At 43.9% G+C, this 22,555-nt stretch overlaps 1 protein-coding gene across 1 annotated transcript in view; it reads left to right on the top strand.

The window, feature by feature from the left end:
* Positions 1-22,555, top strand: part of sema6bb (sema domain, transmembrane domain (TM), and cytoplasmic domain, (semaphorin) 6Bb) — a 119,904-nt gene that overhangs the window by 88,905 nt on the left and 8,444 nt on the right. Inside the window, exons 15-16 of the mRNA XM_047587260.1 lie at positions 637-714; positions 5,512-5,570. Of these exons, the coding sequence (XP_047443216.1) occupies positions 637-714; positions 5,512-5,570 (137 nt within the window). The remainder of the gene's footprint in view (positions 1-636; positions 715-5,511; positions 5,571-22,555) is intronic.

Genomic DNA, 22,555 nt, shown 5'->3' with positions numbered 1-22,555 from the left:
CTTCTAAGTAATGACTATTTGAAAGTGAAGATTGAGCTTTCAAATTGGATTTGTAATTAACTTGCGTCTTTTCCGTTTCTGCAGTTTTGGCAAAGTAAGTCATTTGACAACTGTCATTATGGCTAAACTTTCATTACAACAATAATTACTAATTATGTGTACTTGTAAGTAAACAAGTAAAACTCATCAGTAGATACTAAAGACAAGTTATCCTAACTGTTAGTTCCTGGTGTGGACAATAGATCAACCACTGAAGAACTTGGAGAAGTAAGAAGACGATGTGGAGTTTGTTCTCCTTCTGCCTGTGTGGGGTTCTTCTGGATGCTCCAACTTTCTCCCACAGTCAAAAGCCTTTCTTTGTTAGACCAACTGGTGATTCTGAATTGGCTTTAGGTGTGCATGTGATAGTCAATTGTTGTTTATCTCTCCGTGTTAGCCATCTACCTGAGATAGAATAGGGCCCTGCGACCCTCTACAGGATGAGCAGCTACAGATAATGGACAGTTAGACTGATCATTTTATTAATTGTAACCCTCATGTATAAAACTTGTTGTGCTTGGTGTGTTGTGCACCTGTCAGTTGTAATAAAATCACATTTAGGTGGAAGTTAAATGATTTCTTTCTGTCTCTCTGCAGAAACTGCATCGCCTCCAGGGATCCGTACTGCGGCTGGACCAGAGGCAGCACCTGTTCTTTTCTCAGACCTGGGACCAGGTATGACTCCTTTCCATTCCTATTCACATCACCACAACACACACCCGTCTTCTTTATGGGGTATTCTGCTCTGTGTCACAATACTGACACGTCGATTGTCGGTTCTTTTCTTCGTTCTGACTTTGTGACCACACGAAATTGCAGGTGTTGTTTTATCACCTTCATGTGCTTTCTCACTTTGATCACACAGTTTTTTGTTTTGATTTATTTCTTCCTTTATCATTCTTCTCAAGGTTTTTTTGTCTGACAGCAGACCTAGCAGACCACCCGCACAGACATCCCATATATTATTTATCTGGTCTAGAAGTCCTTGGTTCTGTCTGAGGCTATCTGAGCTTTGAAGCAACATCTGTGCCCTCTAAGTAGGCTGTAAATTTATTGATTCAAGATACCTGATTTAAAAAACGCTATTTCGCTTTCGCTTTACTTGTGATCGAGTACACAAAACATTCCGTAAGTGTGTGAGAGAGCCAGTTTTTGCGTCTCTCTTGAGTATCGCCAGCCGTGTTGCTCAAATACCCAGACAGCGCATTGACTCGCTGTGTACGTATGCACATCCATCCGCGTGCGCGTTAGTACTGTAAGCATGTGTGTCTGTGTGACCTCTGTCTCTCCTCCTGCTGTTGAAACTCAGCAGCTTGTAACAGTTCTCCTCCAGCCATGGCTGTTTCCTTCCAGAGAAATCAAATTTCTCTTTAGTCAAGCTGCTTATTGAGTTAGGCCTTGAAACACAGGTGTAGTGCCAGGCAAACAGACAACACAGACCTTAAAGACCACCTCAGGCTGCCGGCATATACTATTAAAGGCCTCTATGTTGCTCTTGATTTGATTTACCAAGGGCAGTCAACTTGGCAATCGATTGTGCATTGAGTTACTGTGGATTTCCTCCTTGCGGAATAATGCAACCTCCCTTTGCAAGCTGATGCCAAAGGAGAGCTCAGCACTCGACCTTATCTAACATTAGTCTGTAATTTGGACAGTTTCTGAGGAAGGAGAGTTTCGTAGTTTAAGGAAGGTAGACCTTATGGCCATTTTGCTGCATCGAAACATACTCGTGTTTATAGTATCAACCAGTGCTAAAGAAATGCCACGTAGTAACCGTTCAGTTCATTTTCAATCTTATACCTAAATGCAGCTGAACAGACCTACGACCAGTCAGATCAACGAAACATGGGGCGTAGGCATCGCTGTAGTTTACCTCAGCAGGGTCCTCTGTACAGTCACCGTATCAAACCTGTATCATGGTTGGGATCGGCGCGGCACTCAAGCCCAGGTGGAAGTCATTTGAACTGGGGGGAGCCGGGCGTATTCTGCTAGAGCAAAAAGAAACACAGCTTCTCAGATTCATGTGGTTCCCAGCGCCGGCTACTCCTCAGCTACTGCCAGCGAGAATAATGTGACACTGTTATGTAGCAAACACCTCTTTAGACCCTGTAAACCAACTGTTTCCAGCAGCAATGCCAGAGGAACTCAAGTGCCCATTCATCAACGCCACGTTTGAAATGTGTTTATTTGAATTAATTTCTGAAGTGGGTGTATTTAACTAATGAAAAGAGTGGTCCCAACCAGGGTTGTTACAACATTTAGGTTCATTTTTAACGCATTTGAGTCATTTATATACTGTAGCTAAGGCTATTTCAACACTCTGCACTCTGTTAACTGTCCATTTATGCTTAGTTAATGAAGAGTTCAGTTATATAAATATGTACTTATAAATTATTTGAATTACATAATTTTTCCAATACACTGTCTTTAATTCTTCCCATTGTAGCAGTACCCCCCCCCCCCCCCCAACCCTATACCCTAATCATTGCTGTGAGACTGTCCACATGGTTCACTACGCATTCACATATGTTCTCCATTGCTTAGTATTTTATTATGAAGAACAACAACAAAAAAAAAACACGCATGCACACAGACCCAGAGGCAAAGCTAATATACACAAAGTAAACGACCCACAGTGTGTGAGATGCAGCCGGCTGAACACGAAACATTATTCTTGATTAAGATGACAACCTCTGAATGTTCACAGCGGTCTTGCACTCATTTGTCACAGTGTCTTTCAGGCATTAAGAGCACAAATGTTGGCTGCGCTGCTGCTTTAGCCTTTAGCTAATTGCAGGATAGCAACTGGAGTTCATTTCAGCGTCTACTTCTTCAGAGGTCCTTTGAAGGGCAAATATGGCTTCAGTGCAGAGTAAAAAAAAAAAAAACAGCAATGTGTGTTTATAACATCTGCTCAAGTTTGCACTTTTTTGTTTTCAAATTATTTCTATATTCTTTTGTAAGTTCAGGGATGTTACAAGTGTGAGTAAGAAAGAAATAGTTAGCTGTTCTCTTGCAGCAAATTAGATAAGGTCAAGACAAAAACAGTCTAAAATGGTTTCTTAGGACAATGCCAGAAACATGTCTCGCTGTTAGAGCTACGCACTGCAGCACAGAAAAGAGAGAAGACGTCTGAATAGCTGGTGTTATGAGGCAGTGGGAGGGAGAATTTTCTGCACTTGTCTGGCATCGGAGCGATGAGAACGAGGATGAGGAAATGCAATTTGAACCAATCACAGTTGCTGCGGTCTGCATTGCTGTCAAATTTAGTTACATTACTGTGAAGCTGCACCCCAGGCTACAGCCTTGAATACGTGGTTACGGCCACGGCTTTAAGTGGAGATGTGTGTCCGTACTCACCTGATTCCCCTGTTGGTGTATGCAGCGGGCAGTTGCTATCAGCAAATAATTCTATATCACATTCTGAATTGCTACAGCCCTAAAGTATACTAGACAATAATGCTGATTTTGATAGTTTATGTTTATTCAACAAAGTTAGCGTGTCAGACATGAATATTGTGTTCAGCCTTCCCTTCTAAACTATTTCAAGTGACTGTGTTGTGTGGTGCAGTGAAGTCATCAGCCCTGCAATGGAGTGGGCGTGTGACACTACATTTTCATGAGAACAAACAAGTGAGCGCTGCGCGATGCCAACGAGAGCAGAAAGAGGCAAGCGACACACAGTACATCCCTGGGTAATGTAGTTTAAGTGCCATTATGAATCAACAGGAGAGGGTCCGGACTGCTCGTGAGAACTCCTGGTTTAATGGGAGCGGAGTGGCAGCACTGCTGTATGTGCTGGAGGGCATCACCCCTCTAAGAGCGCTGGCTACATCATGTCTACAGTGTAGTTCTGAATCATATACACTGATCAGGCATAACATTATGACCACTTTCCTAATATTGTGTAGGTCTCCCTAGCTCACAGAATGAACGTGGGTCTTCTGAGGGTGTCCTGTGGTGTCTGACAACACAATGCTTTTAGTGGGGGTCTTTGGGTCCTCTGGGTTGAGGGGAGGGGCCTCTGTGGATCATCCCACAGATACCTGATCAATTTGGAATCTAGTGAGTCTGGAGGCCAGGGCAACACCTTGTGCTGTTTTCCATGTTTTTTTTAGTTGTTCCTAAACGTTTTTTGCGTGTGTGTCTGTGTCAGGCTGCATCCTGCTGCTGCCATCAAGGAGTGTCATTGCTATGGGGTGGGGGTGTCTGGTCTAGGTGGGTGGTACATGTCTAAGTAACATCCACATGAATGTCAGGTCCAAAGGTTTCCCTAACGTTTCCTAGAACATTGAATTGTCACAAGATGGTCAATGTTATTTCCTTCCCCTTTCAGTGGTTTTAATGTTGTGGCTAACTGGTGTATCGAAGTTCACTGGTCATCCCTTCTTCCAGTTCTCATGGTCAGATAAGCACATGGTCAGCTGGTTGTAGTGTAACATTTGGCGTTGCAAGCGTGTCATTGATCTTCTTCATCCTCTGATGTGTCTGTGTAAATCTGGATATGGGATGGAAAGACGTCAGTGTCCCAAAATTACCAGTCACTGTCAACACTTACTTACAGAGGTTACTCAGTATGTGTTTTCTCTTTTCCCAGATGCATACACTGAAATGCAAATTGATTGAAAAATGTATCGATTCAATATTGTTTAATTACAACATGATTTTCTCTTGTCACTATTGCAGCCAATAATTGCTGCCATTTAAAATTTCTCCTCAACAGGAGTGTATCTGTTGCACTTTTGAAAAAAGGTCAGAATGGGACTTCCTCATATGTGTAGTTAACCTGAACTTAGTCTCTCCGTTCGCATGGACTTCATTATAAAGGTGCTCTGTAATGAATGGAGCCTGCAGGCCAACACGTTTGCATGCGCTCACACACACCTAGCTGACTTGCTCAGCCTGTCCGTTACAACTTGGTGCCGTTTCCCCAGACATGAGCCATAACTAAAAGCAGTTGTGTTTGTCTTTGTAAGCACCTGGCCTGTGTGCTGTTCTCATTTCCTCTCTGCTTCCTGAGTTCATCATATGTTATTGTCCGCTGAGTTTTCCACGCTCCCCTGTTGCCCCAATGGGAAATGAGTTATAGAAATACAAGATGTCATCATTTCTCAGGAATTGAGTTTTTTATAAAGACGAGATGGCGATCTTAAATGCAGCGCCTTAGCAAGTAAAACAGATTTTTCTTGAAACTCCTCATTATTGTAATTCATTAGTTGGCTTAATTTTTGACGCTGCAGGCATGAGTGCTTATCTTTAAATATAATGGTGATCATTGTGGCAGCTCAAGGGCCTCTTGAGTTGACTTTTTTTTTTTGAATCATTTCTTTCTTTCTTTCATACACTTGTCCTAGGCTGTAACGCTGAGATAGTTTTCCTCTATCAGATCACTGATCAGTGCTATGTGTCAGTGGCCGAGCTGCTGCGCCTCTGTGTCTTCTGATTAATGGCCGTGTCTCTTCTCCTCCGCAGACTGCCGTTCGAGCAAGATGTTGAACAGGGAAACGTGGCCCACTTGGGTGACTGTGACGGTAAGAGGAGTGCTACTCAGTCTGCGTGCTTCTGCGTGTTTGCCGACAAGTGTTAAAGCAAATAGCTCTCTTGCCTCTGCCCAGATCCTTACATAACTTGTGTGTCTTCAGGGTAAACAACAATACGGGAAAAAAGAGAGGAAGATCCCGGTAGTTTCAGTTTATACACAGGAAATCCACAAATAAACACAGAGACACAGTCCCAATCCACCTCGGTGCTCTGCAGTATCTCACTTCTCCCTGGAGTAACCACCGAGATCCAGCACAGAGACAGTCTGCTAGTCTCATTTTGTCTTTGAGCTGGCAGGAAAATCACCGTGTATGTTTTATCTAACTTTGTTCATTCATTGTGTTTACTCTGCCTCTACTTGTGTGCTAGCTCTGCTTTGGTCTGGTAGCTTTTGTTCCATATACATGCGGTTAATTAGATTCAGCTCCAGCTCCTTGATGTCTTCCTCCTCTCCCCCTCTCTCTCTGCATATCATTAAGAAAATAGAAGGGGTAACCAGCAAAGCAAAATCTTTATTCTAGATACACAGAGGTTTTGGAAACTCCCGTGACGGCCCCCCCTCTCTCGCTTTGATGTATGCGCTAATTCCAATGCGTGCAAATTAATCCTTTGCTGGTGAAAGTTCCCCGAGTTCAAGTGCCGTGCTCCCCGTGAAGAGAACAGATGAATATTGCATCATCTGAACCTGCGTACAACTCTAATCCTGTTTCAGACGGACGCTCTGTTTGATGCTGCTCTCTCACTTCAGGTCCTCTGACCGCCAGACCACAGGGGATGGGCCCCGTAATTGATGGCTGATGCTCGCTCGGTGCACGGCGATGTTAAGCTGGTTATTTGTCTTCATGAAGCCCGAGTGTAGCGCCTTAGTCAGACTGCTGGTCTTACTCCTTAACAGACGCCCCTGAGCCACGTGGGGTGTTTTATTTAACACATCGCACTATGCATCTTAAAGATATTTTTGGTTAAATATCATAAACTAGATATAAAATATGAGATGCATTTTTTTTTTTCACTGTGGCATGGGAGAAGCTTGTAATTAAAAAGTGCATCCTCTCTGATCATTACTCTACTTCTGTACTACACCAGTGGGTGAGAGATGAACATAATTACTCCTGCTGAGTTAGCTAATGGAGTATTTACAAGCTCCACTCTTTGATCCTCTTCTGTATGTTTTATGTGGAGATCTGGTGCAAGGTCTCGGGGTCAGATCCAATAATTATGACCACTGATAATTAAAGTATACGCACGGCGGAGGTTTTCCATGAGAGACAAGTTGTACCAGATCATTACTAGGTGTTCCTGGGAGCACCGTTGGATCTGTTCCTTGAAAAAGCACTCCAGCATTTTAATATTTCATTTCCACATTGCAGCAGATGTCCTAACCTTTGTCCCTAGTCATTTTCTGTGCGCCTAATATTTTCTGCCTTAACGTCTTCCTGCACGCCTGCAACCCGGAACTTGTGTCATGTCGAACGTGAACCTGACAATTGCACCACTTGTTCTCGATGTGCTTCTAACGTTGTGCCGTTTCCGTGCACCGGTTTAGGCAAAAGCAAAATGAATTCATGTAAATGTTAAGAATGAGCATTTGAAAATTAATGCCAACTGGCTTCTGGAGTGCCTTTTCAGTCCTACCCTGGATGCATTCCTGAATTTTTCCCGTCGACATCGTTTTTGTTTGCGAAAGTTGGTCTGGAGTCGTTCCGTTGGGAGCTAATTATGCCCTGGCAAATAACTGCCGCGCCAGTTAAATCATTCAGGCGCCAGCGTAGTTATTCACATCATCTGAGGGCAGTCGAGTTGAATCTGTTTATAACATAACGGCTCTGATTGGTTGTAGGATTAACCGGTTTTCTCCATATTGGCTGAAACATAATAATGAAATACAAGTGGTGTGTTACCGTACTCTTACTCTGATCATAATTGAGCCCGACACCACTATGCTAGTGCGGTCACTAAATACCTTTCCAATCTCGTATTCAAACAGCCATTTGCTTATTGGGAGTAATATCAATGACAGTGTAACTCCAGTTAAAGATGAGCTTCTCCCAAAGCAACAAAAGGCAACAAAGATCTGTTTCACAAGCTTTAACTGTTGAGCAAATTGACTTTGACGTCTTAAATTAGTGGGCTGCTCCTTCAAACGGGTCACGAGTATAAAGGAGAGTATTAACTTTCAGATTTGTGCACCAAGCTGCTCACTGAGACAACATTGTGCGGTGCTCTGGTGCCTGTTGGTCTCTGAGCCGTGTCACATAGAGATGTACTGTCCTGCTCGCTGGCCCTGCCGTTGAGGAATCTCTGAGCTCTGAGGCATGTTTGGTCCAGCGTCTGATCCCGTCGTGAAATATGCCGGCGCTGAGCTCTGTTGACAGAGCTGAGCTGTGCTGTCGCTGGATGAACAAGAGGCGCTGGGCTGGCTCGGCAGGATCGTGAGCCAGCATCTGTCTGACGGCTGCCACCAACACTCAGACAGCACTTTGTCTCCGATATCGTGATGAACTCGGTGTCACGGCCTATTGTTCCATCGTGTTATTTTTGTTGTTGTTGTTGTTTTTTTTTTATTTAACACTTCCATTGTCTCTGATGTGGAAGCTGTCCCCCGTTTCCCATCCCGTGTCTCGTTAATGCAGAGTCCATCTTTCTTTGTCTCTCTGCGAGACAAAGATTCCCTCAGCCATCTGCAAACGCAATATTCAGTTAGAGGAAGACAGTGAGGCGCAGCTTCAATGGGCTTGTTATGACAAACTGTCACTGACACGGGTAAGACTTAGAAAACTGACTGCGCGCTCACTCCATATGTGTCCATCAGCATTTTCCTTCGGGCCTCTCTCCATGTGCTTTATTCTTCATGCGTACTGTACATCTGTGTACTTACAAGAACACACAGATGCTTGCGCACGCATGCACCGACCCCCCCCGGGACTCGGATCGGTGGAAATGACAGGAGCCTTTGGTTGCTGAATATTTCATGTCTCTATATTGGACTTATCCCACCTGTCTGGATCTTGATCCAGCAGATGAGAGGTGTGATATGGTCGGCCCTATCTATCCCTCTTTGGGGAAATTCAGCAAACTCATTTTCTCCCCTCGCTCCCTTTGCTTACTTCTTTGCTTGAGGGGGAGTCAGGTTCTTTTGCTGCATATCAAACTAAATTTTCCCTCTTTGGCCTCTGGTCACAGTCAAAATCAGGACTATCTTCAGTGGTCAATCATGAGGCAAAAAAACTGCTACTACTCTAATGTCCTAAACAAAGCCAAAACACACATGTTGTCTTGAGTAATCGACCCATTAGATACAGTGGCTTTTAGCTGTACAGTATTTGCCCTATGTGAGCACCGATTTCTTTGTTGAAGGTACTAATTACACCCTAATTGTGTGTTTTTTGTTTTGCTTTTTATTCATTTATTTTTTAATTGCCGTGGGCATATCACACAAAAAATTCTTTCTGCTTGACTATACACCGCCAGAGGTACTGTGAGTGAGAAAATATGTCTGTGTTTGTTTTTGTAAATAGGTCCTTTAGGCGAGGTTGGGCTTGGTTGGGTTTATTCAGGGGATATTATGCCTGTGCTTGTTTAGTTTTTGCAAGTCATTCATTGCGGCTGTAGCCTCCGCTCCTCTGCCGCTTCAGTGCCTCTCCTCTAACTCATCCCTCTCCAATCACAGCCAGTGCTGCACCGATTACAGAGCAGGCTCGTCGTCAAAGGGACATAGATGGACGGCCTTACTTAGAGTCCGGCTAACTGCCCCCCCTTTCTCCTTAACCAGAGAGAAGCAGTTGCTGGAAGGAGAATCGATTTTCATCTCTACTCTGGCTGATGGCGGTCGAATAGATATCAAGGGTGATTCTGCAAGGGGAAAAGGAATGTGGCTGAGAAGAGCGGGAACGGGGAGGGTAGGCCGGGCAAATCAGATCAAGGAGCAGAGAGGAGAGCAAAAAGAATGAGTGAGGGATTGAGAGATCACAGGAAGAAGGCAAACCTTGAGGATGGAACGGGTGAAAGGGTTCAGGCGCTCCGAAGTATGGAGTCATGAGGGTGAATATAGAAAAGAAATGAAAGGAAATGAAAAAAAAGACGAGGGTGGGCGAAAGCTGTGGGAATGGAGAACGGTGTGTGGAAGGGAAAGGAGCCTCTGCTTTCATGGGAGCTCGGCCAGGGCCGGTGTGACAAATAGACTGAGCGTGCCACCGACGTCTCCTGTGTCACTGGCCTCCTCAGCAGGCTTGTGGCCAAGCTGTAACTCTGCCAAAGTGATATAAACCAGCTGACTCATATCCTCCTAATCTTTTCTTTTCATATATAACAGAGCGGCCGTCCTTCTCCGTACCTTGCATGAGTATACCCATCTTTACTGGAGTAAAATTCTCCTCATCTGTTTCAAAGTGAAACTAATGAAAAAACATAGATCAGCAACAAAATAAGACCAGTGGCAGGAGAAATAAATTACATTGACCATCCTGTGACAATACAATGGGAAACTGTTGGACCTGGCATTTGTGTGGATGTAGCACCCATCTACACCAGACCAGGCACCCCCACCCCATAGCAATGATACTCCTTGATGGCAGCAGCCTTTCCAAGCAGGATGCAGCCTGACACAGACACTAATAAAATATTAAAAACAGCACTAGGTGTTGACCTGGCCTAATCAAGTATCTGTGAGATGATCCACAGAGGCCCCTCCCCTCAAACCAAAGGACCCAAAGACCCCCACTAACAACATTCTGTTGCCAGACACCACAGGACACCCTCAGAAGACACATGTCCATTCTCTGATGAGTCACAACTGTTTTGGAGGCACAAGGGAGACCTACCACAAAATTAGGCAGGTGGTCGTAATGTTATGCCTGATCGGTGTTATTCTCCTCATACCCACTAAAGAAATGGCTTTGTGCAGTGTCAGAAACCGCAGGAGCTCGGTTTCATAATGGGAAACTCTGAGGAAGTTGAGTGTAGCTCAGTGTATTGACTTGTGGTTATGCATGGCTCCCTATGCATTTATTAGAAACAAAAAATCACCCCTGCCCACACGCACACACACCAAACATTAGCATGTAGAGATGTGCCTGTCCTCTAAACCGGTTTTGATCAAAGCACAGTTTGGAAGCAGAGCGTCTAATTGAGACGGTGTGTTGTGGGAGGGACACTTTGATGAAAGAGATGAGGTCAAACAAATATCTGGATTTGATTAAGTGCGCGGACATGCACATACCTGTGCGTGAGTCCAGCATAAGTCTATTAGTCTTTTGGCTCCACATTCTCTTAAGCAGGCAATTTGGTAATCTCTGGCCCAAACCAATGCATATGCGCAAAGAGGGGTTAAGCAGCTGAATTTATATACAATTTAATGTTGTACCCATTTTTAAATATGCTTCAATAAACTGCCGTTTCTATTTGATTAAGGCAGAATAAATGACTTTAATCAACCATAATGCATTTAATCGTATAGATGCTCACATCACAGCAGTAATGACTTGTTCGCTCCATCTGGTTTTCAGTAATTTGAGCAATGTGTAATTGCCTTACTTATGTATCTAAGTGTGGGTGCATTCATTAATTATTCAATAAATTCTGACAAAACAAAAGGATAAACTTTTATAAACAGAGCACTTGCTTGGATCAATGTAAATGGTTATTAATATAGTGTAAAAGCTGCTCCTGAGGTTTGTCAAGAATTCGGATACATTTTTAATTGGGATTTCTTAAGAATAGTAGTCGCTAATTATATGTAAAAATCCCTGCTTATTGAACCTGCGTAGACATGATTTGTCTTCTCCAGAGAAGGTGTTTCCTGTGATTAACCATTAGTGAAGCCTGCCCTGACTTCACCTGCTGCTATTTTATTCCACCTCTATATAAATTCTTAATTTCCACTTTAGCCTCTTTAAATCAGTTGGATTTGTGCTTCACGAGAGCTGTCCTTGGGCCTATAGACTATAAAATAGCCGAAATCAGTCGGTCGCGCCCATTTGTGCGCTTGAGTTTACGCTTACAATCCTGCCAGCATGAAAATAGAGCCATTAATATCTGTGAGTGAGCAGTTGTGTGCCCACTATATTAGCGGGCTCTTCACAGTGGACACCTCAGCCAGCGTGACAAACTGCAGCTGGATTTACGCTGGATTTAGTTTTAATGATGTTTGAGCAGAACACATTCCGCGGACAGAAACCACCAGACTAGCTGTGAGCTGCTGGAGTGTGTTTGGGCACATACATGAGTTGGCGTGTGGGTGTGAGGGACGAGTATGTGTGAACATGCATGTGACAGGTAGTATAAACCATTTCTGTAAACAGTGTAGTGAGTCAGATTTGGTTCAAGCGTCGACAGACGTATCGGATGCCAGACCCACTTGCGGCAGGTTGGCGCGACGTGTCGATGGGCTGGCCTGAGCTCCTCTGGGTCGTGACCTTTGCTGACAGGCCAATCAGCTACAGTGTAAACACTAGGTAAATAGTCTGTCAACCCGCCAGCGTCACTCTTTAAATTTGCCATGAGGGTCCAGAAGGAAGATTCTTGCATTCAAATCATTTTGTCCTCAACACCTGAATCTTCCAGTGCCAGTGAGCTAAACGCAGCCTCATTTTATTTTGCTCCTCTCGAGCCTTCTGGGGGATTGAGTCAAATTGTGTTTGCACAGGCAGCTCATCACCTAAAGTCAACTCTGTTAAATTAGCCATCAAATGGGAGTGTCAGACGATGTGTGTGTGTGTGTGTGTGTGTGTGTGTGTGTGTGTGCGTGGTGCTTTAGCTGCATAGGCGTCCTGCTTCGTCGCATCATTCCCTCGTCGCTCCGACTCACCGCTTCTCTCAGATCTCCGTTTCCTCTCTGTTGATAAAAACTTTCCAATGGGTGCACGCATCCAAGCGGACACGCGAAAGCTTGCGCACACACATTCGACACCCGTTTTTCTGTGAACTCACTCCACCGTAATGGCTTAGCTAGTGTTGCCACAGTGTAGCTACAGATGGAAGCAATTATGGTGCTGTGAAAATATTTCCTAAAGAAAGGCAGTGTTTTGACTGGTGCAACAGCGGGATGCAGTCACTCAGTAATTGGGGTCCGCTAAAGCACCAATGAGGCGAAGGTGAATTTGAGATTCCTTGTTGTGGCATCACATTAGAGTGGGTGATCGGTGATCAGCGATCAGCGTAGACATAGGACGGTATCTAACTTTCTGGCTTTGTGCAGGAAGGATAATTTGTTGCCGGCCGTGGTCTCATCTAATTCCGTTCTAATTGCTGTGGCTTGGAAAAGGGCCTCAGTTGAGGCTTAGGAAGGGGAACCAATAAAGCCGGCCCAGTTCTTTGTATTTACATGGCAGCTAGTTAAAACACGGGGTCTTAAGTCTGCTGGTGATAAATGTGTTCCCCTGAAGCCTTAACCTCAACTTAGAGACAGAGACAGGAAAAGAGGTGGCGCATTCGCCACAGTGTTTTTTTTGTTTGATGCGGTTTCTTCTTACAGAAGGAGGAGAGGGCCCTGTAACCTTGATGCCACCGTCCTCCAATCTTAAATCCCTCTGCTGTCACTCCTGCAAGTCACACAACTCAGGCGGAGGCAGAGCGAGGGGGGAGGCAGGGAACAGACAAGGAGTGATAGAGGAAGTGCAGTGTGTAGCTGTGCGTCCTCAGACAGCAGACACTAGCGCACACATCCCCAACCGCCCCAAGGAGTTTTCGAGAGGCACGAAGAGCAGAGCCCATCCCCTCCGTGAATGCTGAGGTGTGGCTGATGAAATAGGAGGACCTCCTGGCCTCATAAAGACCTACGTTAGTATATGTATGTGCTTGGGCATGACGTGAGGAAAAAGGAGTATGTGCGCAGTTTTTGGTGTAGAGATGTTTTTTGGGGGGAGATCTCTAAGAAGAGATAAATAGTAGCTTTAGCCTTGGCAAAGCTTGGGGAAGTTCAAGGACTCTTGAAGGGCCTCGGATCTTTTATCTGAGTCTTCCCTCCGCTCCCCACATCTCCGTCTCCACAGTGGAGCTTGAAAAAATGCAGGGGCCCTGCTGACCCGTAGGCAAGCCACGAGTCCTCACTGATAGATGTTTTCTTCTGTGTGTGTTTGTGTGTGTGTGTGTGTGTGTGTGTGTGTGTGTGTGTGTGTGTGTGTGTGCTTTCTGTCTTGCAAGGACTGGTTGAAAATTGTTTGGGCAGTACACACACTGCCTATGGTTAAGGCTTGTGACCCTGATCTGCAGCATCATGCGCTTATAAGAAAAAAGAAACCCCCACTATATATTGTAGCCTCCGCACTGTCTATTGACCTTGTAAACTTTTCTACAATAATTAGATATCATACCATGTCAATTGCATAATATTTCTATTCTGTTCCAGTTCTTAAAGGCCCTGATAACGTGATTTCTCAATCCGCTTATTTAAATGTCTTATCTTTGTCTTTTACTGTGTGCGTTTCTTGCTGGTTTAAACTGGGCGAATGGAAAGCAGATTCTATATCTTTTTGTTTTGTCAAAATATAATGACAGTCGTGGGTTTTTATGCCGTTGTTAGGTCGTGGTCCATCTAATCTGACCTCCTTCCTCATGGAGCAGATCGGATGTGTAATGGAGAGTTAAAGTCTTCCAAAAAATACTTGAAACTATGCCGTTCAGCCGTGTAGAATCTATGAAAAATCCAATATTTCTCTTAAATCTCAAGTCTCTTTTTTTTTTCGTAATTCTTTGAGCAATCGTCATCTGATTCTGTGCCACACACGACACGGGTCTGCGAACAGCAGGGCACAATGAAAGGAGGTGGTTAGCCTGCTGAGAAGACGGAGGTGTGCCGCCTGTTGCCTGCAGCTCACTGACGCTGCTCCTGTTCCATTACGACCTGTGGTATTTCAGAAAATGCCAAAAATGACTACACTCCGTAATGTGCCTTGTAGATGTGTCTTAGCTGAGCAGCGTAGTGTGAAGTGCTGAACTCAGTGACAAAGCACACTGCATTTCCTCTGACTATAATACAAGAAAATAAATAAATAAATAAAAGTAATTGTGTTTTGCCAGTTAAATGCTTCAGTTGTAATGTTAGCAACTGGGAATGTTTGGTTTGTATTAGCAGCTATTTATTCTCAGCTATCGACACTGCACTCATATCAAAATATGTATTTATAGAGAGATTACATTAGCAGTACATCAATACAGCACAGTCCATAATAATACAACTGTATATACTGCAGTTCTTCCATAGGCTCAGTCACCATTGTGTTACCTCATCCAGCTTTAGAGAGGGACTTGACAGACATGCATTTATATCTTCAAGACTGACACAAAATGACTGAAATCAATGCAAGACCCATTTTCATTATGCGCTGCAGACGTCTCTGGACCCAGCCGGCCCCCACACTAGATGTGAGGTCGCAAAATCTTCCTGTATGTAAACTTGGGTTTAAGGTGTCATCTCAGTGAAACTTTGGTCTTACAGCAGAAGAAAGATGAAAATGGTTCTGCCGTCAGTCACAGCATCTGTGTCATTGTGTGCTCACCTTTTCATCTCATTTTATAGAGAATTTTTTTTTTTTAAATCAAGTTTCCAGCACTAATGCTGCTGCGTTTTTTATTCATCAAATATCTGAGGCCACAACCTTGACAAACCATAACTGGATTGCACAAATGAAAATGAAAGGATTGCAAAGACTCATGATGCACACATGATGGAGGTTCTTTCAAAGGTCTCGCGCTGGTTGCACTTTGGACTAAACTCTACCATAGTCAGGGTTCTCCATGACAACTACTGTTGTTTATACTTTATAATTTGCACTAGTTTGTAAGATAAGAAATATCATGACCTCAAGGAATATGTGAACATGTGTGCAGTGATAGGTTGATGTGTTGTCTCTACATTTAACGCACACTGTTAAGTGTAAGTTTCACATACTGTACATTGAAAACGGATAATTACATTGAGGAAAGGGATTTGAACCATTTTTATGCACAGTCCCCTGTTTTCAAGAGCTCAAAAGTCATTAGACACTTTAGAGTTTTTTCACAGACAGATATGGGATATTCCTCCCTGCCATCTCCTTTGGCACCGGCCAAATCTGATAGATGATCAGATGATCATTCTTCTCGATGAAGACAAACACAAAGTTGCACAGACACACTAAAAAGAAGCTGCAGTAAAGACATGGCAAAGAATCACAAAGGGACGAAACATCATTTAGCCTGTGATTGATTCTCAATAAAGTGTTAAAAATTAACATTTCCTCTATGATTAGGTATATTTATAGTGGTGTGTATAAAAATAGCATCTACATCTTTCAAGTACTGTATAAACCCTCAGATTAGCACCTCAAGGGCGTATATTCATTACGTGACGGTAATTTCACTTTGTCTTGGTAAGCAAAATAACTGCAGAGCATCTGCGTCCAAACATATATTTGTTTGTATTTGAATGGCATTTAAACAATTACGTCAGTCTGGCCTTAAAGACTGTGGCCGTGTTAGCAATAGTTGCCAATTAAGCGTTTGTATGTCCGGGAAGCTCCTTGTAAAACATCAGCAGTGACATCCAGAGCACTGCTGTACAGTCCACTCAGCACTGGGGCTCGTTTATGTGTCATTCTGATAAAAAATCAACCGCAATGAGCTCCCTGCGTCAAACAACACTTTTCCCCTTTCTGCAACACATCAATAACACTACGGCACTTTTTTTACACACTCTCTCTCTCGCACAGTCACACCCATCGTTTCAGTCTAATTTGCTTTCACTTAATTTACAGTATGTTCCCCGTTTCACTCTCTCTCTGAGCTCTTTCGTTCTCCGTCACTTTTCTCGGCCTCTTTCCGTCTCTCGTCTCCAGGTTTTGCTGCGGCGCCTTGTTATTGATCAGCCGAAGCTCAGGGCAGGGGCCGCGCGCGTGCTGTTAGTGTGAGCCATCATTCAGCTCAGGACGTGTCGTCACCGCGTGTCCACTTGCGAGGCCTTGGGTCGTGTCACAGTGGAGACAATTCATTACAGGCGACCTGTAAATTAACAGAACAGGCGGGTGGCTGCATGAACGGGGTGAGAGCAGTTTAATCAAGCACCCAGATGGCAGGCCACACCACCACGAGGCCTGATGGTTTAATCATTCTGCTAAACCTTCGGAAATTTGTATTAGGAATGAGTCCAACACCTCAGCTCTGGGGGTGTTAACATAAAAACAAATTGGCATGTGTTTTCAGCTGGTGGGAGTATAGAATAGCACCGAGTATGGCTTTGGCGTGATATATGGATGTAGCATGTGAGAAAGATTAAGTTGAAATTGCCTGGTTCCTGATTTGGGAATGAGAGATATGAACCCTCCGGGCAGATCGTTAGACTAATTCTATGCGGACCTGCTCTCCAATTTATTGCCTGTGACATGTTTGTGAATATTTATTCTCGCTCTCTGCAGTGTATTGGCTTTGCACCTAAAACGAGAATATCAATTACCGAAGGGAAGCACGGACGCAACTACAACTCGTAAGTCACACACATGCAGAGGAAAGGAATAAAAAGTGCATCCGACTGCGGGCGCCGCACACGTTCGTTTGCACGCGTGCACTCTCGCGCTCTCAAAATTCCCTGCAAAACAATTTATTTCACCGCGGCGTCGGCTACAGCCCAGTTGCTTTGTTTGGATTGAATGCAGCTGAAGCTGCGAACAGATTCGCCCTTGTTAAGCTGCCTTTCGCTAAAGGTTGACCACATTTGGAAAACAAGGTCTCCAGATATAATTGAATTCACAAATGCATTGAGGAACATTGCTGATAGCAACATGTGTGCATGGACTGTGAAAAGAAACAGTTTTGAGAAACACACACACACACACACACACACACACACACACACATACACACACACACACACAGAAGAAGTCCTGTAGCTTTTTATTACACGGCAGCAGGAGGGAGTCGGCCTCCCTCTGATGATTTTAACACACAGCAACGCTCCCCAAAGCAACTGTAGACTTACCACAAGCAGAGACTTTGCTATACATACAAAAGAGGGAGAAACATGACAAAATGAGGGCGAGCCTTAAAAAAATAACATGCACTGGAGAACTAGAGAGAGGGAGGGAGGGGAGGAAGGGATATAGGCAGCAGGAGAATCGTGCAGGTATGTAATTATGCAGTCATCATCACAGACCTTGACTCTGAGCCAGCCAAAAGCCTGATCATGCTCCTCCTAATAAACCCAGCTGAAGACCTGAATCTATCAACTGCGTGTTTTTTTTTTTCTCGGTGGAGATTTTATGGAATTTTAATTACAAGCACATGGTCAGTGTGCATGAAAGATTTAACGTATCGATCAGCGGAGAGCACAACTTTCAGGTCTGACTGGCCCTCAGGAGCCAAGGTTTTTTTAAAAAAAAAATTTTTTAACTTTTTTTATTTCCGTATTTTTTAAGGTTTTAAACCAGGGAGTCGTGCAGAATCCTTCAGCAGCTTTCCTATGCCACGCTCTGGAAATGCTGCCAGGGAGGGACTGTAAATGCTTTTACAGGCATCCCCAAGAGTAAACACGGTTTACGAGCAAGCAAGTTTTAGGCCGAATAAGGAGCTATGGTTCTTTTTAAAGGGCTTTAATTCTTTCTCAGTTTGCTGCCATCCTTGAACACACACTGGTGTTAGTTTCACAGCTCACAACATGAGGTGTGCTATGTGTTTTTGTGTGAAAGAGAGATAGATGCAGTAGGGGGGTGACATATAGGGTACCCACTGAAAGAAAAGTAATGCGGATGTTAAAAAAGGAGTTAGACAGCGGGGAGGAGGAGGAAGAGGATGTCCTAAAAAAGCAGAAACAAAATAGTGCTTGCAGTCTTTCAACGGGGAAAAAAGAAAAGGAGGATAATGAGCAAAACCACTGAGCCATGGGTGCAGGCAGCGCATGTAGTTACTTATTAACACACACACACACACATATTCATACATGTATACACACTTACTTGCGGCACGGTGCACATGCCACGCCGCGTGCATCCCCGCCGTCACATAAACACATGAACATTATGCAGAGAAATGGTGGATTCTGGAGATGAAAGGCCTTCAGATCACTGGCTGTACGCTGACACAGTCGTAACCTATCAGGCTCAGAAGTGTGTGCTCGTGGCATCGACAGGTCCACTGGGACGCTGTGAAGTCTCTTTGTTCTGTTTTGATGTGCCGTATTTCTAATACATGTATTCCACTTCTCAAACTGCGTAAAAGTTTCCCTTCCTGGCTTTTGATTAAGGAACATCGAACTACTGGCAGCCTCAAATGGTTCCCACATTAATTAGTTAACATCTAAAACAGCCACCGCATCCAGGCTCTCATCAGAGGCACTGAAACCGGTCACGAGATGATACACCTTCATGTCGCCTGGTGGTTTTACTGTTCAATGCATTACTTTTTTATTAATTTTTTTTTCAGAGAATAACTCCACTTTATTATGACCTAGCTAGTATTGGTCACCATGACAATCAGTAATCATAACATACTCTATGTACTACATAAAGTCATTATATACTCACACCCCCTCATCACAAGGTCTCCGCTGTGTCTAAGAGGTGAGAACAGTTGAATCAAAGATGAAGGATTTTATTTAGCACATATCTGAAAGAATTAATATGATTTCAGGTAGTATTACCTGGCTTTCTTCTTTCTCGACTTTTTGTGGTGGCCCTTTATAAATAACCTGGCTTGATTGTCTAAAAGTTTGGGCGCTTCTTTTACGAGAGGTCGGTTTCAGAGGAGCCTCAGCATTCCCGAAATCCAGTGGTGACCTTGCTAATTACAGAATAGATGGCCAGAATGAGGGAAATCAGACCCAAGTTGTTATGAACGGATTATGCTTTGGCTGCGTGTCTGTAATCAAGATCATCACCGAGGGTGGATTGAAAATTGTCTGTCTTCCCTCCATCAAACTGTCCGTCTTTATCTCATTCACACATGTTGAGAAGGACATTGCCGAAAGCCAAACTGTGAGCGTGGCTGAGCGGATAGATGCAGTCTTCTGCCAGGGCTCTAATCAAGGGAAATGTTTAGCAACTGGCGCGGAGCTAGCGGGGCTTTTCAATAATTTCGCTTGGCAGAAAGGAGGAAGCAAGAACTGAGAGCAGATGACAAGTGGAAAATTTATAGGTAGCCACATGAATCACCGACCTGACCACATCTGTCACATTCGGCCGGCCACCGACGCTTTGTCACTTTCGTATTAAATCTGATTTCGCAGGAGGAACCTTTGATTTTAAAGTCCGCGAGGAAAGGTTTCTTTACTTTTAAGCTAAACTAAGAATAACTCTGATTATGCCGCCACCCCTGCTGATCAAAGGAGAGGTGGGTAAGTGAGAGATATGAAGAGAGAGAGAATTAATGGCTAACAAGAGGATTGGGGAGAGGGGAGGACGATACTGGGTATGGAGGAACAGATGAATACCATCTAAAAAATTGAAACTACGTGTGGGCTCCTTTGTACTTTGGACAGTTATCTGGTTCAAACGTACACAAATATGCTATCAATGTTGCTTTTAGGCCTCTTCTTCTATACACCCTCCTCTTCTTTCTTCTGCAGCCATCTCCTCCTCTCATCTTCTCCCCTCTTTTGTCTCGTGCCCTCGCCTCTCCTCCCAGGTCCTTTCTTTTCTCCACCGTGCATACTGTGAAATCTCTTTCCTCTCCTCTTCTTTTCTCCCCTCCACTCTCCTCTTCTCTCATTGTTACGCTGTAATTGGAGCTGGAAGCCTCGAGACAAGCGGCTCAGTGTTCGTCAGGCTGACAGGCAGGCCTGTTGGCTTCTATTAAGCTTTAATAAGTGAGCAGGATCGGAGAGGAGAAGCAGATGAAGGGAGGAGAGTGTGCACAAGCTGCTGCTTCCACTGTCACCTTCGGCGGGATGCAGGGAAACCTGTCGACTGTCACAAACCAAAACTCCATCCATCTTTCATTTTCATCGTAATCCCTTTTAAGCGTGTTCTCACTCGCTAAACACTTTTTTCCTAAACGTTGTGCATCCAAGACAGACATGTGTGAAGGATAAGAGAAACTGGCAAAATAATTACCATATCTGAGTGTCCACGTCAAAGAAAAAGAGCCACATTTGATGTGCGGGAAGCCAGTCTGTCTGCAGCTACGTCTGCACACACACACACAGCCGTACAGTAATATCACACACTCGTCAGGGCCTCTCCCTCTGCATGAATATGACAGCAGTATTATTGCACCATGCAGAATTTAATCTAAAGTGCCACACAGCAACCCTGGACCACAGCTGAGGTAAACGTTAAAGAACCATCTGAAACCTGCAGCTAAATGCAGAAAGAACAATTCCAGATGTGTCGTGTGTGTGTGTGAAAGAGGGAGGGAGAGATGAGATTTGCGGTTATTGCCTTGTTCTCAATTTTTCTGTGGTTGCTGCGCTTTATTTTTGTTTACAAAGTCATCAAGGATGTGGGTCAATAAAAAAATAAATCCAGCCATGAAGCAGTCCATAAGCTCATTTCTGAAACTGCTCGCATGTTTGTTGGTAACCTCCAAACGTCTTTGTCAGTGTCGCATCTGCGGCCGCAAGAAAGCCAGCTCCTCTGAGGAGAGGAGCAGTAATGTGATTGAAACTGGCAGCGGTTCCAGAACCGAATATTGGCCAGAAATTTGAAAATAAATACTGCAAGAATCAGGCCTGTGTTTAGGCTGCTGCAACAAAGATGCCAACGGCATGTTCCCTGAGAAAAGAACTCCCCGGCAACAAATGCCAAATTCGGTGTAAACACCGTAGAACATGGGTGCTTAAAATTATACACAGAGACTAAAAGGACGTCTGTGCTGGTTAACCTGCGCAACCGCAAGCTGGCCGCGTGACAACGCGAAGGCAAGAAGTGAAGAAAGATACGCCGGGAGATTTAAATTACGAGCTGCCATCTGTGTTCGGAGCAATTTTGATGTATTGGGCAATCAAGTTTTTGTATCCCGCTGGCCAAAAACGACCCACCTAAATAATCTTTAATACTCAGTTAAATAAACACTTCAAAAATGCATAACTCAAGCCACATGTGAGGACCCACTTTAGAAGAAACAGTTCCGTTTCTTTTTGCGTCAAGATCATATATTTATATTCAAGCGCAGCGATGAACTAATGGAAAAGAAGGAAGTGGAAAGGAAACGAGGGAAGAAAAGGTCACGACATCTAGAAAACCCAGACATTAAAAACAAATACAAATCATATTTCGCTTTCAGTCCGACACAGTCCCGCTGATGAAATTTGCTCTCCGGGTTATTTATGAAGAAAAATGATCAACTGAAGTGAAGTATTCATGGCACATAATTAGCAGTCTTTAACTAAGGCCTGTGTCCTTGTGTATCTCTGAGCTCATTGGATTGGTGATAAAGGACTAATTAGCGCTGAAAAGGACATTGATTGAACAACAAGGCCAGTTGATTAACGGCAGCCCTCAATCTATAGAAACGGCAAACTTGTCAGGAGTATGGACTTGCTCTGAGAATGTCTTGTCTAAGCTGTAAGATCTAATTGTAAGCAACAAGGGATGAGTGAATGGTTTAATCAAATTCTGGTCACTGTTACCTTGACTCTTCAGATTGCAGTTACGCTCTGCACTGGTGTGAAGCAATAAATCATCTGAATACAGAAAAAGCAATTGATTCCTTCCCTGGATTGTCATGAAGTTTGGGACAGGCATTTATATTCCCTGTAGGATGAAGTGTAATGTCATTGTTGACAATCATCATACTGTCATCATTAGATCCCTTGTGATGCTGAAAATGAGTGAAAAAAGAGAAAGTGTTTGAGACAATCACAGTTGGAAAATTTGGTAAAAAGCAAAACTGAGAGGAAGGAAAAAAAAATCACTCAACTGTGTGTGTGATTTTTACTACAATATTTAGTCCTTGGTCTATGGTCTTGGAGGAACATTGTCTCATCTCACTATGTACTGCATCTGCTATATCGTTAGCCCAACAGCGTAATTGCCATATTTGAAAACAAGTAAAAACACTTTTTTTCTTTTTT

The sequence above is a fragment of the Mugil cephalus genome, chromosome 6, assembly GCF_022458985.1.
Source record: "Mugil cephalus isolate CIBA_MC_2020 chromosome 6, CIBA_Mcephalus_1.1, whole genome shotgun sequence".
In the NCBI taxonomy this organism is placed as follows: domain Eukaryota; kingdom Metazoa; phylum Chordata; class Actinopteri; order Mugiliformes; family Mugilidae; genus Mugil; species Mugil cephalus.
The sequence above is the reverse complement of the archived record's forward strand: the minus strand, read 5'-3'. Positions and strand labels throughout refer to the sequence as shown.